The sequence below is a fragment of the Manihot esculenta genome, chromosome 5, assembly GCF_001659605.2.
Source record: "Manihot esculenta cultivar AM560-2 chromosome 5, M.esculenta_v8, whole genome shotgun sequence".
Lineage (NCBI taxonomy): Eukaryota > Viridiplantae > Streptophyta > Magnoliopsida > Malpighiales > Euphorbiaceae > Manihot > Manihot esculenta.
Window position 1 is genome coordinate 1,085,528 of NC_035165.2, and position 15,522 is coordinate 1,101,049.

The 15,522-nt window shown below is 36.3% G+C and overlaps 3 protein-coding genes across 9 annotated transcripts; 1 reads left to right on the plus strand and 2 right to left on the minus strand.

The window, feature by feature from the left end:
• Positions 1-277: 277 nt before the first annotated feature.
• Positions 278-1,326, minus strand: LOC110616075 (auxin-responsive protein IAA30). Its single transcript, XM_021758391.2, has 4 exons — positions 1,114-1,326; positions 807-1,006; positions 608-704; positions 278-519 (listed from the first exon to the last, which is right to left on the minus strand). Exons 1-4 carry the CDS (start codon positions 1,281-1,283, stop codon positions 462-464), a joined length of 525 nt encoding a protein of 174 aa, XP_021614083.1. The 5' UTR covers positions 1,284-1,326; the 3' UTR covers positions 278-461.
• Positions 1,327-3,351: 2,025 nt separating this feature from the next.
• Positions 3,352-7,714, minus strand: LOC110615795 (protoporphyrinogen oxidase 1, chloroplastic). Its single transcript, XM_021757904.2, has 9 exons — positions 7,202-7,714; positions 6,836-7,021; positions 6,654-6,738; positions 5,854-6,001; positions 5,689-5,769; positions 5,384-5,555; positions 4,509-4,668; positions 4,283-4,386; positions 3,352-3,911 (listed from the first exon to the last, which is right to left on the minus strand). Exons 1-9 carry the CDS (start codon positions 7,601-7,603, stop codon positions 3,612-3,614), a joined length of 1,638 nt encoding a protein of 545 aa, XP_021613596.1. The 5' UTR covers positions 7,604-7,714; the 3' UTR covers positions 3,352-3,611.
• A 610-nt stretch (positions 7,715-8,324) lies between these two features.
• LOC110615127 (meiosis-specific protein ASY3) lies at positions 8,325-15,000 on the plus strand. 7 transcript variants are annotated; one of them, XM_043956491.1, is made up of 11 exons: positions 8,329-8,515; positions 9,167-9,295; positions 9,799-11,379; positions 11,506-11,629; positions 12,131-12,286; positions 12,375-12,438; positions 12,573-12,722; positions 12,812-12,870; positions 13,321-13,455; positions 14,108-14,199; positions 14,653-15,000. In XM_043956491.1, exons 2-11 carry the CDS (start codon positions 9,263-9,265, stop codon positions 14,743-14,745), a joined length of 2,487 nt encoding a protein of 828 aa, XP_043812426.1. In that variant the 5' UTR covers positions 8,329-8,515; positions 9,167-9,262; the 3' UTR covers positions 14,746-15,000. The 7 variants fall into 7 exon arrangements, with proteins under 7 accessions (XP_043812431.1, XP_043812426.1, XP_043812430.1 ...); XM_043956495.1 differs by having other exon boundaries at positions 12,131-12,271; XM_043956493.1 differs by having other exon boundaries at positions 9,193-9,295.
• The last annotated feature ends 522 nt before the right edge of the window (positions 15,001-15,522 follow it).

Consider the following 15,522-nt stretch of genomic DNA (forward strand, 5'->3'; position numbering starts at 1 on the left):
TTAGTTTGATTCTCCTACAATAACTAAATATTAATTTTTGAAAAAAATATAAAATAAGAACATCTCACCAATGAGGTATGATTAACATTATCAAAGACTTGGTTCCTTTTCCTTCTGCATTGCAATATCTACTTCTACAACTAGAAAATATTTAGCTACGTTTCATAACCAAAAAAAAAAAAAAAAAATCAAATGGGAATGTATTCTCAGTAGCTCATAGAATGGATGCGCAAAAGTTCGTCCAATACAATTACAAAAAATTGAAGAAAGCAATCTACAAGCAAAAGGCAAAAACTTTTTTTTTTCTTTTCTATCATTTCTTTTTATAGGAATATACATCTATGATTCTCAAACATTATCATGACTATCTTCCAGCTTATCTATTAATTATTTTCCATGATCCCCAGCTGAGAAATAAAAGCGAGTAAGCGACTTCATGAAGGATGATATGAACAAAAGCATCAGTTATATAAATCTGCCCTTGTGATCTTCAATCTCCTCACAGAGGATAAGAACATCCTGTTAAAAGAAAACAAACAAATTCCATTGATCATTCTTAAAAGAATGGGATTTGATAAACAAATGCAAGACATATCATGAAACTTACTCCCATGGTACATCCCCAACCATCAACCAATCTCCTTCTTTGTCTTCATATGTCAACACATGATACTGTTCTGAATGTTCACCATCCATTTCAGCCCCTGCTTGAGATCAAACAAAACAATACCCAGCTTGTTATCACAATAATTCTATACAGAGTAATTAGAGTTAAAGGAACCCATGAAGATTTTAAGTTACTTAACAGATAATGGAAGTGTTGAACATATGATCAAGAGTCCTTATTAAGTTATGGTAACCATCATGGGCTAATAGGTTTAGTTTTCTGCCAATTGGAATGCCTTCCATGTAAACCTTGACAAAGAAGGTGGGACTGTTGCACTCATTTTCTTCTGATATTAGTGCCTTCTTTAAAACCGGCTTGATCGGTGCCCAATCTGACTCACTAACATTGATTTCATCAGCCAAAAAGAAAATAAGTAATCTACAAGAAGACATAGATGAATTCTTCAAATGGGCGTTAAAGATTTAAGTTGTTCAATGATTATGTACCTTGGAGTAGAAGGATTGGCCTGATGAGAAGCTGCAATGCTGAGTCCAAGTCTGAGATCTGTGCTAAGGTCTCGGCTGTGCTGATACAGAGAAGACCTAGTTGAAAGAGATGGGAAATTGCTGCTTTCAAGCGAGGATGAAGAAGTAGTAGATCCTCCTCCTCTGCCCATTTTGGGGATGTGAAATCCACAGAAGCCGCTCCTCCGCCACCTTAAGTTGGACTTTATAAATAGAAGTCTGTAATCCAATCCAGGTGTAAGAATTAAGTGGGGCCAAGCTTTTCCACCTTGTAACTTAAAGACCCGACAGCTACACGTGTCGAGTAGGAACCGAATTAGGTTGTCATGATTCTAGTTTTGAGCTTAGATTCAATGCGGTACACACAATTGCTGTCTCCAAGTCGATCACTAACAAATGTTTTTTTTTTTTTTCTTAAATATATATTATTGTTAAAAAAAATCCAAAAATCTAATTGAACGTAAGAAGAGGATGTCATGGTGGGCTTGAGAGGGAGAGATGAATGTAGACAAATAGGGCATTGGAATTTGGGGGCATTGTAAACATGAGCATTGAAGTAAACATGGTAATCACAGAGTCTGATATGAATGTTCAATGGATTAGATGATGGTGGTGCGCAGGGAGTCCTTGGGTACAGTTCCATGAGTAAAGGGTATTGATTGTGGTGACCATTGTTGAGGCTCTATGTTGTTGTATAGAGTGACAAACAACTTGTGACATTGTATTTATCCATGCTAGAATAACCAATGGGATTACATGCATCACACCACTTTTCAATTCATGTCCAATCTCCTTAAATCTTATTTGTCCAAGTGTTTCACACACAACCTCTTCTTTTCTTTTAATTATGTTTCTTTCTTTTTTTTAAAAAAAAAAAAACAATTCTCTATGTATCAAATTTAGAATTGCCTTTACTAAAACTCAAAACAATTTATATTGAAGTATTCTCAAGTTTTTGTTTGGCGATGTGGGACAATCCCTCATCTAATGATTTTTTTTTTTATAGATATTGCATAATAAAATCATGGTTATTATCTTATACAGTAATTGATAGTGATGTATCAGAAATCCTGATAATTATCAAATTCATATTCTAATGTGTTCTTTAAGCTGAAGGGAACAATATAAGAAATCCTGATACAGTAGATTGGAGACATGCAATCAAATGAAGTTGGGGAACACAAGGAAAAGTGGGTGAAGGCAAGACAGCAAGAAAGCAAAATGACATGGATACATTCTTCCATTTACTCTTTAATCAACGAAGTCCATGCCTCACGTGTCAAATTTTTGTATGCTTCATCACATCCATGTTTCTTTAAGGTGAAGGGGAACAACAGATCTTGCTTGGAGCTAAAGATACGGACAAATGCTTGTAAGAAGGAGATGGAATTAAAACAAACTGGGGAAAAAGTAAAAGTAAATGTCTCCCACCACCCCTACCATGTTGTTGCTTGGATTGGCCATTATAAATAGCATAGAACTTTCCCTTCCTCCAATGACTTTTTGGTCTCTAGAGCCCACTTTTCAACCTTCAACCTACTGTACTTCTCCACAGGCCTCGGCTTCTTTATTCCTTGAACCAAATCTTTCCATCATCGTGTCTATGTGCCTTCCCAGTTTTCATTTTCACAAGTCAAATTTTGAGATTGCCTTTTTTATTTCCCCAACTGGGCATGGGCATGTCTTCCTGATTTGGCCCTACAATTCTAATAAACAATGATAGCCTGACAACTTACAGATTTCTACAGGATTGGTCATATCTGGAAAATTCATCATGGCTAGAGCTTGACTAATTACCAACCTATAGCCGAATATTGTGCTATACTAGTCGTAGAGGTGTCTTGCATTTCAGAGACGCCCACAATATAATTAATCAGATATCTTTGATGCAAAGCCGCCTTAGGGGCCTGAGTCAGGTAGACTGGGACCAGGCCAACTGGCTTTGTAATCAGTAGTTAGGGTAGCTCATGTTGGACGTTCATGCCGGTAAGGTTTATTTTGGGCAATGGCGATTGCTCCAGATCATTGATATTGTTTGGTGTTTTTTCAGATATTCTTTTAACTCCTAAAATTATTCTGAAGAAATTAATGAAAAAACCGAAAATTTTTTACCATGTTCTTCCCTTCACACTCGTACATAATATCTTCTAGAATTATGACATGTTTCTCCAAATTTTGCTGTAATTACCACCAATATAATAATAAAAAAAAATTACAATATCGGGATCGGACTGGTTTGACTTTATTACAGTAATGGAATTGCAATCTGAAAATGATGCAGAATCAGTGATTATTACATACACAGGCCTAAAGAAAGAACGCCTAAAGAAAGAACGCCTAAAGAAAGAACTAAATCTACTGCAAAGTAATCTACTCAAGAACTTCACATAAACGGCCGCGGAGAAACTACCCTATTCGTATTGCAATAGCATGATGGAACCCTAGGATAAAACCCCATAAGCAATCACCAGAATCTGACACTACTTATAAGCATACTTAGAGAGGAAATTGGTCACCTCATCTGCAACTTCATAAGCTCCCTCCACACATCGGCCCAAAGCCACTCCAGATACATAATTGCCCCCCAGAAACAGCCCTTCCAAGCCTGTATCCCTCAGAGCATATTTTGCAGCGTCTAAGATATCCAAATGACCAATCAAGAACTGTGGAATGGCCTGAGGCCACACTCTCACACCTAGTACAAGTGGATCCTTAGCATTGGGTTTTATGAGCATCCTTCTCAGATCACGGTCAACTGCTTCTACAAGTTCATTATCCATCTGCAAAAGAAAAAGAAAAAGTTTCAATAACAAAATGAACAAGGGTGAAAGAAAAGGAGTATGGAGAATTAACAAGAGGGAACTAGATCAACACATAATAATTCAATACTCTTTTAGTAAGTTGGTCAACATTTAAACATTCGATGACCTGGGGGTAAGGGTATAATGTGAAATTACACAGTAGCAATTTTGAGCACTGAATTCGGGCAAAACTCCATCTGTTGCTATCATATGGCGACACTTTGTCAACAGCCCAACACCAAACTTGTACTTATTATCTTGCTACCACACTTGTCACTAAATATATGCTTAGCATCATACAGGAATCCTGACAGGTCCAGTTTTTTTTTTCTTTTAACAAATTATCTTACTTTAGACAAAATTCCAGGGTTGGTAGCCCCTCCGATGTAGTTCAAGAGCAAAATCCTTCCATCTGGTGCTCGATTGGGAAAAAGCGATGAGCTGTATATGGTCCCTGAGTCATCATTAAAACAAAAGCAAAGTTTGACATGATTTTTCAGCAAGTGCAAGTGGAATATTTTTCAGACTTGAATGGTGAACTCTAGGTATAGGATAATGTCACTAGAGCAAGCTCACCTAAGGTTTCCACCCCTTGGCTGCGTGGATGCAACTGACCAAAGCCCTTAAGCTCACCATCTATTAAGCATTCTGTCCGAATTGCTTCTTTTGGGTATGAAATGGACACTGCTGCCACTGGTGGGTAATAGAATTTTGATAGGGCTTCTGCTGCAGCAGCCTGCAAAAAAGAGTATTTATGGAAAACATAGTTGCAAATTCAGAAACAATTAACTGAATAAAAGGACACAAAGAAAATGGAGGTAAAAACTCAACCAGACAGTACAAATAATTCTCTTAATCTCTTTTACAAATATTTTGGACAAAAATTCAGGGCTATTTTTATGTTTTAATTAAAAATTATTAAAACTGAACGCTGACAATAAAGGTCAGCAGCAGTGGTATCTGAATTACTTCTCAGAACAAAGCCTTTAGAATCAACTAGCAAAGAAATTTGAAGGACAGTGGATTATAAGCTACCGTTTCCTGAAGCTGACAACAAATATGATAATAAAAAAACCCTAGAACAAAAATCTAGCTTCAATGGTTAAAAATGGGCAGAAATGCCAGAATGCAAATAATAGTAACTAAAATATTGCTGCTTTTGTGCATTGGGCCGCTAGCAACTGATAAATTTGGAGCATATGCTTGAAACCGTGTTCTGACCACAACCAACAGTGAATTGTTAAACCAGTTGTGCAACACATAGGCACTATTTATTCGAAAAGTTTATTTCTTAGACATCATGAAATTATGCACCTCCACTAAACACAAAGGTCCACAAAATTAAACAGTAAAATAAGAAAAGAGCTTGATCATGAATCCACCATTGAGCTTTCCACTAATGAGAAGTAAAAAGAAGGCAAAATTTGAAATCAGTTTAGGAACAAACATACAGAAAGAGGATGCAAGAGACTGCTTGCAATATGGGATGGAACTGTCAGAACAACACTCCTGCTCTGCAGAGAAACCAACCCTTCAGGTGTCTCATATGTTAAGTTATACCCTCCATTATCCAATTTAGTGATACTTGAGAGCTTCCAAGATAATTTAACATTGCTACCCAACCTGCAACACCACCATAGATGATCAGGAACTAAAACTGTGGTGGAAGAACTTCTATCATATTCAAGAATGACAACTACCAGCCAGGCAGAATTCTGCCTTTCAGGAAATACAATTCCAGTGCCAGAAGTTTTACCTTGCTGCAATTGCATCAGGCAGCATAGCGAGTCCCTTTCTAAAAGATCCTACTGTTTGGCCTTTCGGTTTCGGTAGACGCCTGCAAGATACTAAGTTTAAAGAATTGAAAATAAACTGAAAGAATAAATGATAGTGAGATGCACAGCACAAGAGATAATTTTACGGGTCTCGAGGAGGCTTGGGTGTTTTATTTCTCTCCTGGATTGTTTTGAAAGTGCCGCCAATGATACTACCACCATTTTGTTCCAGCTTCCAAACTTTTCCAAATGCTGCTTTCATGCTTAGTTTTGAAGGATCACCAGCATAAACACCTGCAGATGACAATAAATTTCATATTACTCCAATAATCACAATCAATTAACAATATAACATTATATTCTTCAGTACTTTCCAAGAATTCCATTTCATCATTTGTGAAGTGCTATGTAATGCCAAGTCAAAGAGATCTTGTTCATTGCAAGGAACTAATTGGTAACCAAATATGCTGTAATTTTTAATAGAAACCACTGTATTTCATTTAGCATTCAAAATTAAGGCACAATTCACCATCTCATATATGGGCAATTGTATGAATAAAACCATAAACACGAAGGATTTTAAAAAATGAAGTCTGGTGGATATCACTAGAGGCTATGGTTTTACTGTATCACAATGGTAAAACTTTGACTCCCCAGATGCATCCTAAATGAACCAAACAAGAAATCCATTATTACTACAAACTAAAGGATTTCATAAAAAAAATTGCAGGTACACATCATACAACTATCACATTGATAAGGGAGGGAGGAGAAGCACGTGTACTTAACTGGCTTAATGACTGCAATGTGTATCATTATTTAGAATTTAAGTTTCATAGAAAGGTCTAATGACATTTACATGAAAAATATAATTTCATATGAGATGAATAGAAGTGCCATGTATGGTGTGAGGGCTTGGTTAAAAGCACATGCCTGAACATTATACCTGAACAAAATGGCTCTATCAAGCGCTCAAAAACTTCAGGGCCAAGGTTACGACGGACGAACTCCTCAACTGACTCCTCATGTCCCTGTCACCTTTGTCAAACTCTAAGATTATGAGAAGACAAATTTGCAGCTATTGTCTAATTACATATATTCTATAATGCATGGTTAGAGAAGACAAACTGGTGGTGGAGGTCGAAGTCCAAGAGCACCCAAGCCAGCTCTAAGTTTCCCACCAATGCTCATCAGATCAAAGAATGGCAGGTCAGTTGGCTTCGATGGTACCGGCCTCAATTTCCCATCCCATAAAACAAAACGTGGCGCATTAGGATCTCCCAAAACTAGATCATCCTTCAATCCACTATCCACCTACAACAATAATAAAATCAACTAATTCAACCAACACGCAGGTGTACAGATAATTCCCCTGAAATTTCCCTATCCCCACAAGGTTATGAAGAAATGCCATCAGGAAAACGTCAGTTAATCACTAAAATGGAATGGGAATTATATGGAAAATGAAATTTATTTCTCCTTAATGATGCGTACCACCATGGTTAGCATAGGATCGGAAGGCTGGAAACTGTTGGGACCCTCTTCCCACAGATACCCATCCCTTTCAATTGTTGTGATGTTGCCACCGACTCGGTCTCTGGCCTCAGTGACAATGACATTGGCAGCAACATCACGGTGCTTGGTGACGAGAGCCTGAGCGATGCAAAGGCCGCTAATTCCACCTCCAATGATCACACAGTCCGCCGGAGAAGAATGTCCGCCATTGGATTGGGCTTCACCGCCGAGCTTAGAGGAAGAAATGGTAGATGACTGCTCTGTGATTGAGCAACGGAGTTTTAACGGTCTGTGGATGGTGATTTTTGGGTTGAGTTTGGAGAATGAGGGAACCAGGAAGGTTGTCGATCGGATAAGAGAGAAGTCTGTGAGGGTTGCCATGGCGGCCAGATGAAGAGAGGTATCGCCTTTCTGTAGCGGGACAACACTATTGGGCAAGGAAATCAACCACTGGTGGAACTGGTCGTGGATGTTGGATGGTGTTATCTTTGATCGGTAATGTTCCTGTGCAGCGAGCCTATATTAGTATTTACGTGGACCGTCAGGATCAATAATAATTTTGACCAACTTTTTATTGCAAACAAACTCACGCTCACTGTTTCCTTCAAAAAGGGGGAAAAAATCTACCTTTTTTTTATATATTATTTTGAATAATTTACAGCTAAATTTTTAATATTTAATAAATTTTTATTTTTAAATAATGATTAGGTCTTTTAAATTTCAGTTTCATTAACAAATAGGTCTTTCAAATGGAGGATAGGAAAAGAAAAGAAAAGAAAATAAAAATAGAAGTTATATTTATCAATTTATTACATTTAGTAGAAAATATTTCTTTCTAAATTAAGGGAGAATGAAGAAAAATATAGTAAAATAATTAAATATTCTCATTTTTCAAACTTACATCTTTATATTATAAGGGCATAATAATTATTTTTATATTTGTTAAGAGAGAATTTATATTCTTTTTCTATTTTATAATACTAATTTTTTTATCCTCTTCTTTTCATTTATTTCTCTCTAATTTTTCTGCGTTTCTTACATAAAGCGAAAATGAAATCTATAGCTGTGCGCATTGCGCACCTCGAATAAGCTAGAACTAGAAGGCCGTTACCGGTGCGCATATTTTATTTCCCGCCTCATTGTAGTCCAAAAACACGAAATACAAATTTCAAAACCCTCTATCCCTTTCTGTAGACTGTAGTCGTAGGCTTATGTTTTTCTGATTCTCCCATCAAACACATTGTGTGAAATTCTCAATCAACTCAGCTATTATCTCCACCAAATAACTTTTACGTAAGTTTACTTATTATTTCCATTGATTTTCATCTTAAGTAATCGGCATCTTCTCCGATTACTTTATCGAGATCCGAACATGTCATTACTTGTCGCCAGTCTTAGTTGATTTTGCATTTCACTTTACATTTCGTCCGATTTTGCGTTTTCGGCGACTGATAGGCAAGATTCAAAACCTCCAATCCCTTGAATTTTGTGACAGATTTGGTGTTTTATGCATGTGAAATTTGATGAGTATATTGCTGAAGCTATGAGGGATTTTGGCTCAGCAAAGCAGGTCTTGTTTATTAGGTTTTGCCGCTTTTTTCTCTTTTGTTATTTTTTTGATCTTATAAGTGGTAATTTATGAAGATTTAGGCTAGTTTCGATGTGCTTGTATCAAGAATAGATTGATCACATAACGACTTTTCATTACTTTTGCATTTTTCTTATTCGTTTCACTCTGGTTGGTTGGCGAGAAAACGTTGTCCAAGTAACTAAAGTTTAGAATCTCGTTCTACAGCTTGTGCTAAGTTTTAGTGAAAAAAGGTTGTTATTCCCAAATCTAAACATGTGAATATGGCTGGTTTGAGTAGAAGACTTGTAAGCTTGTATAAATTCAGTAATTTTTTTTCCTCACCAACTAAACCAAGCTTTATTTATTGGTATTAGGTCTGAATTTATAGACCCTGTTTAAGTTTCTTAGGTTCTTTCCTGGGTTGCAGCATTTGGAGTCTATTTCATGCATTCTCAGCTGAAAACCACAAGATGGAGGTTGATAAACGACAGAATTTACAAGATGTAAGTAGTGAAAATTCCAGTCTTAAGATTTTGCTGCTGATGGGAAGTCTTTCTGCTTCTTGGCCAATGTTGTGCTGTCAAGTTTCTTATCTACATGTTACAATGTATTATATCCATTTGCGGTTGAATCTGAACAGTGTCTTGTTTATTTTATTAACTCTAATGGTATAATCTTCAGCTCATAAGTGGTGTAGCTTTCATCTATATAAATTTCTTGTCGAAGAATAATATTGTTTCATTTCGAATAGTCAGCTGCATGTGGCATATATAGTTGGATTTAATTAGGAATTTCCATGTTGGTGCAATTTTGAAGTCTTTGAAATTTGTTAGTTTTGAAAACCTTGAAATTAAATAGCTTAAGATCTTCATCAAGAAAGGAAGAAAGTTGAAATAATCAAAGATTCACTGAATTATCAAGCGAGCAGTTGAATGCAATTGGATTTTCTAGGCAAGTTTGCAACTTAGTATATAGATATTTGAGGCCTTCTTAAAACACATTTCAGGATCGAATGAGTGATTGTCGGAGTTTGGGCAGTAATTATCACCCATCCAGTCAATCTAGAAAGATTTCAATTGGAATTATGATAGACTCACAGGTGAAGAAAAGATTAGAAGTTTCGAAGGAAGATAATATTGTTGCATCGAATTTGGAAAGGAAAAACTCTCACAAAGAAAATTCTCTTGGAGGTAAAAACAAGGGGAAAGGCATCATTAATGCTAATGAGAGCAAACAAACTGAAGCTCCAGAGACGGTCACTTCCCCATGGATTACTACTAGATCCTTTCACCAAAAAACATCAACTTCACAGACTCTCGCTTTTGCAAAAGAAACTTCCAATATACCAGCCACCAGTAAGAGGAGGAACAAGTTTAGCAGAGCACAGGATGCACCAGTAACACATTCAGTACAGCTTTTTGCACAGCAGACGTCGGTTTTACGTTCTGGAGATAGCAAGCAAAAGAAGTTTGATGGACTGACCTACAGAAGGAAGGGAAGTGGGGATGGGAACTCACAGAGGGCAGAGGAATTTAGATTTGTGACTGCACAGGAAGTCCTTGTGAATAAAGCATTGACAGAGGATAACAGAGAAGATAGAACTCAAACTTTGAGAATGAAACTATGTGAGATATTAGGAACTGTTTCTTCACCTAGAAGTCAGCCCTCTAATTCTCAGCCTCGTGAGGCAGGTGCTAATAATTTAAAGCAGGAGAAAATATATCCTCAAAAGGGTGATGCAGTTGTCAAGCCTGTGCAGAACTCAGATACCATAGAAACTGATTCTGAGAATCCTGATCATACTACGAAGAGACCAGTAACCTGTTACATGACCCGAAAAAGAATTTCAACCAAAGTGCAAGCCGTGAAGACTAAAGTTGGCCCATCTTCCAGTTACAGAAACAAAATCCAGGAGAAAAATATATTCTCCTTTGGAGAAGGATTGTTTGGGAAAGGAGATGTTGCTGTCAGCAGTGGCTCCACAATACCTATGAGAAAGAATGGTAGGATAAAGATTTCTGGCATAGAGCCACGCAGGATTAACTTCAATGAGAACAACAATAAAGATGAGATTCAGGCGGCAGCGCATTGGAGTAAAATTCCATCAGATGCTGAGACTGAGAAAGCATCTCCACTTGGTGATAAGACTGGAAATTCTCATGGCTGTTTGCCTCAAGGGAAAGAACAGCACCTTGAGCAAAAGAATATAAACCAAGAAAGAGATTCCCATCAATCTCCAAGGAAAGAGTCCCGTCAGTCATTAGGGACAAACAGGGTGGATCTGCAGGGGGATTATAGCAGTCCAGCAGCACAAGAAAATGGAGATGAAAAAGGAGAATTTTTTATTCCTTCTTTAAAGAATATTATGGAAACACAAGTTGAATTCCAAAGTCCAACATTCAAATTAAATACTCCTATCTTAAGCTCTTCCCCTATCTCAGCGCCAAAAACTGACAAAATAGAGCGGACTATTTATAGTCCTGCCCCAGCGGAGGGAAGATTTACTCTGGGAAATATTCGCAGCTTCAGGACTTTGCAGACTTCAAACGCAGATTGTCATTCCCCAAATGCTAAAACAGAATCATCTGTATCCTTTTTCTTTTATTATTGTTGTTTTTTTTTTTTCTTATGTCTCGTTATGATAGTTTAGTGGTTTATTCATTGTGTCCAATCTGGACATTATTTTGTTAGGTATTTCCTTATTATACTTCAGGATGATGCACTGGAACTCAAAGATTCTCCTCGCCACAAGCCATCACCTCTTACGGGAAGAAAAGAAGCAGAAGGCCTTTCCGAATCATCATCTGACGATGGGGACTCTAAGAGCTTAGAAGAAGGTTCACCGATTATTATCGAATATAATGACCATAATATTGATCATATCATCTTCCAAAGACCAGTGATTCATTAGAAAATATATTTTACTGCTAAATATCTTGTGAAAAGCCAATCTTAGGACAAGTTGCACTTTATCTATTAGTATAGTTGAGTTAGGTATAAGCATGACCATCCTACTCCTAAATCATAATAATTTCTTTTCTTTGTATATTGTAATTTTTCCCTTCTCATCAAAGGGATTATATTGCATGTAATCCTTAATCATTAATAATTGAATTCATATTTTCAAGTAAAAAATCCTTAAATCATTAATAATTGAATTATTATTTTCAAGTTAAACATGTATGGACATCTTTAATCATGGTGTTTAGGATTTCATTCTATTTCTTGGACAAACGGTACAAACCAAATTGACGCTGCAACCCATTTCTTATATTAATTGTTTCTTTTTATCACCTTCAAGTGACATTTCGTGAGATTTATGTAATTTCCATCTGCAAATCATACAGAAAGAGATGTCTTGTCTCCAGAAGTTGCAACAGCTGAGAGATCCACTTTCATGCTTTATCGAAGTAAAAGGCTCCGCAATCATGAAGGGAATGATGTTCCCGAATTTGGCCCCACCTCAGCCTCTCCGAAAGGCACAACTTTAACATGTCAATACTTTCTACTCTTATCATCTCTGATATATGTCATCATATTTCCTTTTTAACGTGTTCTTTTTTCTGCATATGAAATTGTTAGGCACTGGTGATAGTGACTGGAACCCAGAGCCTTCAGAACAATACCAAGAGAATGAATTGGAAAGGTTTGCTTTTGATGGTTAAAAACGAATATAAGAAATTTCTGATTGCATGTAGATTATTCTTCTACTATTACATGTAATTGGTGCTTGATACTTGTTTTTATTACTATTATTATTATTATTTAATGGTCTATCAGGGTTATCAAACTGTTTGTCCTGGCTTTGGAGAATTTCAAAGACAAAATGAAGTCAGTGACTAGAAAGAAATCCTGTGAAATTTTGATGTCTGTTTCCGAGGATATTCAACTACAACTGCAGAATATTGAGTCACAAATCCAAACAGATGTGTATGTTTTTGAAATTGACAGATTTGCTCATTAAAGATGTCAATTTTCCAGTTAAAGTTGTTAACAGTTTAATCTTCATGATGCCTTAGTGGGAAGCTGACAAGTGCTAGTAAATCAAAAAGAAAACGGTTGGAGACAAGATTACAAGGTAATGAATTTATATTTGACTAGATGGTTTGATGAACTTTAATTGATTATGATGTGCTTAAGAATCATCTTTTCATTGAGGTGAAGAAATCTGACAATTTATTCTTCCCTTACTAAGCACCATAATGTTGATTCATTAAGCCAAAAAAGGACAGGGAATCCTTCAAATCTCATGTTCCAACTAGATAATAATTGTTGACATCAAATGCTTAGCATGGTTGCCTAAAAAATCTCTTGCTTTCTCATCTAAAGGTGGTTCCCACACTACTCCATGTGCAATGTTTGAGACATGCTTTTAACCATGGATGAGACAGCTTTTAATACCCAAACATTCAAAAATTATATGCATGTCACAATGTAGCAAAATCAATTAATAAGGTCAGTGACTTCCTCTTATTGAAGCTTCAATGGTTGGCATTCTGTTTTACTATTGTTATTCTTTTTCATGCAGAGCAACAAGAAAAACTGAAGTTGATACATGATAAATTCAAAGAAGATATCTACCAACTTCTCCATGACTGTAAAAGCACAGTTGAAGAGTTAGAAATGCACCATAATGAATTGAAAGGAACTGTGAAAAAGCAAAGTATGCCCACTTTTATTACAGTGGATATGTTTGTTGATAGCACAATTACATCTTTGAAATTGTTTGACTATCTGTTATTTGTTTTTCTAACTATTTCATTGTTTTAATATAGAATCCTCAATTTCTGACTAATACAATTAGTTTGGACATTATTATACTTGTGGATCTGCCATATTTTTTATTTCAGTTTGATCAAATAATCTGAAAAACTTTTCACGGACAACCTTTGAAGTTTTTAGCTGGACAAATATTTGGAATAGTGTCTTGCAAAAATTTCATTTTATGTAAATGATTTTAGGATTGCAAACTCACAAGTAAAATACTTAGTTTGACTTGGTCAACCATTGGTGGTATATCAGATTGGAGACATGCACTTTACGTTGTTTCTCGTGTTTGGAATCTAAGATAGGAAGTATGGTGTGTATGTGTCCTTTTGGAGTGCTAAAGCTACTTCATCTAGTAACTATTGCATTAATTAGTGTAGCATGAAATTACTATGGACATGACTTGGCATTCGAGGAAAATGTTAACTTAGTAGATCGCTTTTTTATAACTGCTATTTCATCGACTTGATATAGTGGAATTACTGGACGAGATGAATAAAGGCGAAATTATTTACAGAAACTCATTTTAATTTACCAATTAATTGTAGAAGCAATGCACCAGAAGCTTTTCGTGAACATGGAAGAAGCAGTTGAAACACAGCTTAGCGATGCACACAGAAGAATCACAGCCATGCACAAGGCAAGTCTTTGCTCTGTTTATATAATGGCATGTGTTCTACCATATAAGATGCGTGGATACTCTAGTTTATTGGCTTCCTGCTACTCTGGAAATATTGCTTTATAGTTAGCATTTAGTGATCTGATGCATGATGTAAGATGCTGATTAGAAGCCTAAGACATGCATGGTGGTGAGAATCTCCATTCCTGGGTCTCACATATTATCTTTGTTCAATATAGAAGCTTCAGAATTAGCAGTTCTCACGACACATAAGCTTGCAGAGCTTGATCCTCTGCACGAACACTTCTAGATTCTCTAAATTTAACATTAAATCGCTCTATACATATGGCTGAGTCATTCATTATCTGAGATGATGCTCGTAAAAATTCGTCTATGCTAAAGTACTCTGTTAGCTTATGATTGGAAGAAAAGCTTATCCATCTAACGCCCTTTATTTATGCACTTTTTTTGCAGTCGGCAAGGGATAAGATGCTTCAATTGCAACATGTAATAGCCAAGTGTTTGAATGAGGACTGGGTTGACGTAATTCAATCTGGGTTGACGTAATTCAACTACTGGCTAGTCTGCAGACCCTTTCAATGTGATTCCACAGAATATTTACTTTTCATTAGTAAAAACCATGTCAGAGTTGCAGAAGTCTGCTTCCGAAATACTCACTTTAGGGGGAAAAAAATAGCTCTAGTAATTCATGAAAAATTGGGGGCCTTGGGACAGTTGGGAACATGTATTCTTTTATCTGAGTGTAATTGCATATTATTGTCCAAGTCACTGAATGAAAATTTCCACCCATAACAAGCTTAACGATGTTATTATCAAAAAATTCTTTATGTGGACTGTTGATAAAATAGCTTAAACGTAACTCCACTTGAAAAGATTTCAATCAACCAACGTGTGAAATATGGATTTCCTGCCTAGTAGGTTTCTTGCTATAATTATGAGAAATCTGAACGTTTCAAATAATTGTGAGCAATCCTTTTGTGGAGGTCCCGGAGAAGGATAATAAACGTCCTTGATTTTTAAAATAACATCCATATTTCACTCCATCCTTCAGTGAAATGAAAAGAAATTAACCATGATATTTGGATGGAACTCTTGAAGATGGTGGCCTTTAATTTCTGCAAGTAGTTATTAGGGACTGGTGAGATTGATACCAGACAACTTCACCTCAATTATTTGAGAAGTCGGTTAGATCCCAACTCAACTTCTTCAAATAGTTCACCTAACCAGCTACAAACCCAAGCGAGTTCTTACTTTCGAGTTCCAGCTGAAGTTTCAAGAGAAAGGTTTTGAAATAAAATAATAATGAATAGTATAAGTGGTGTG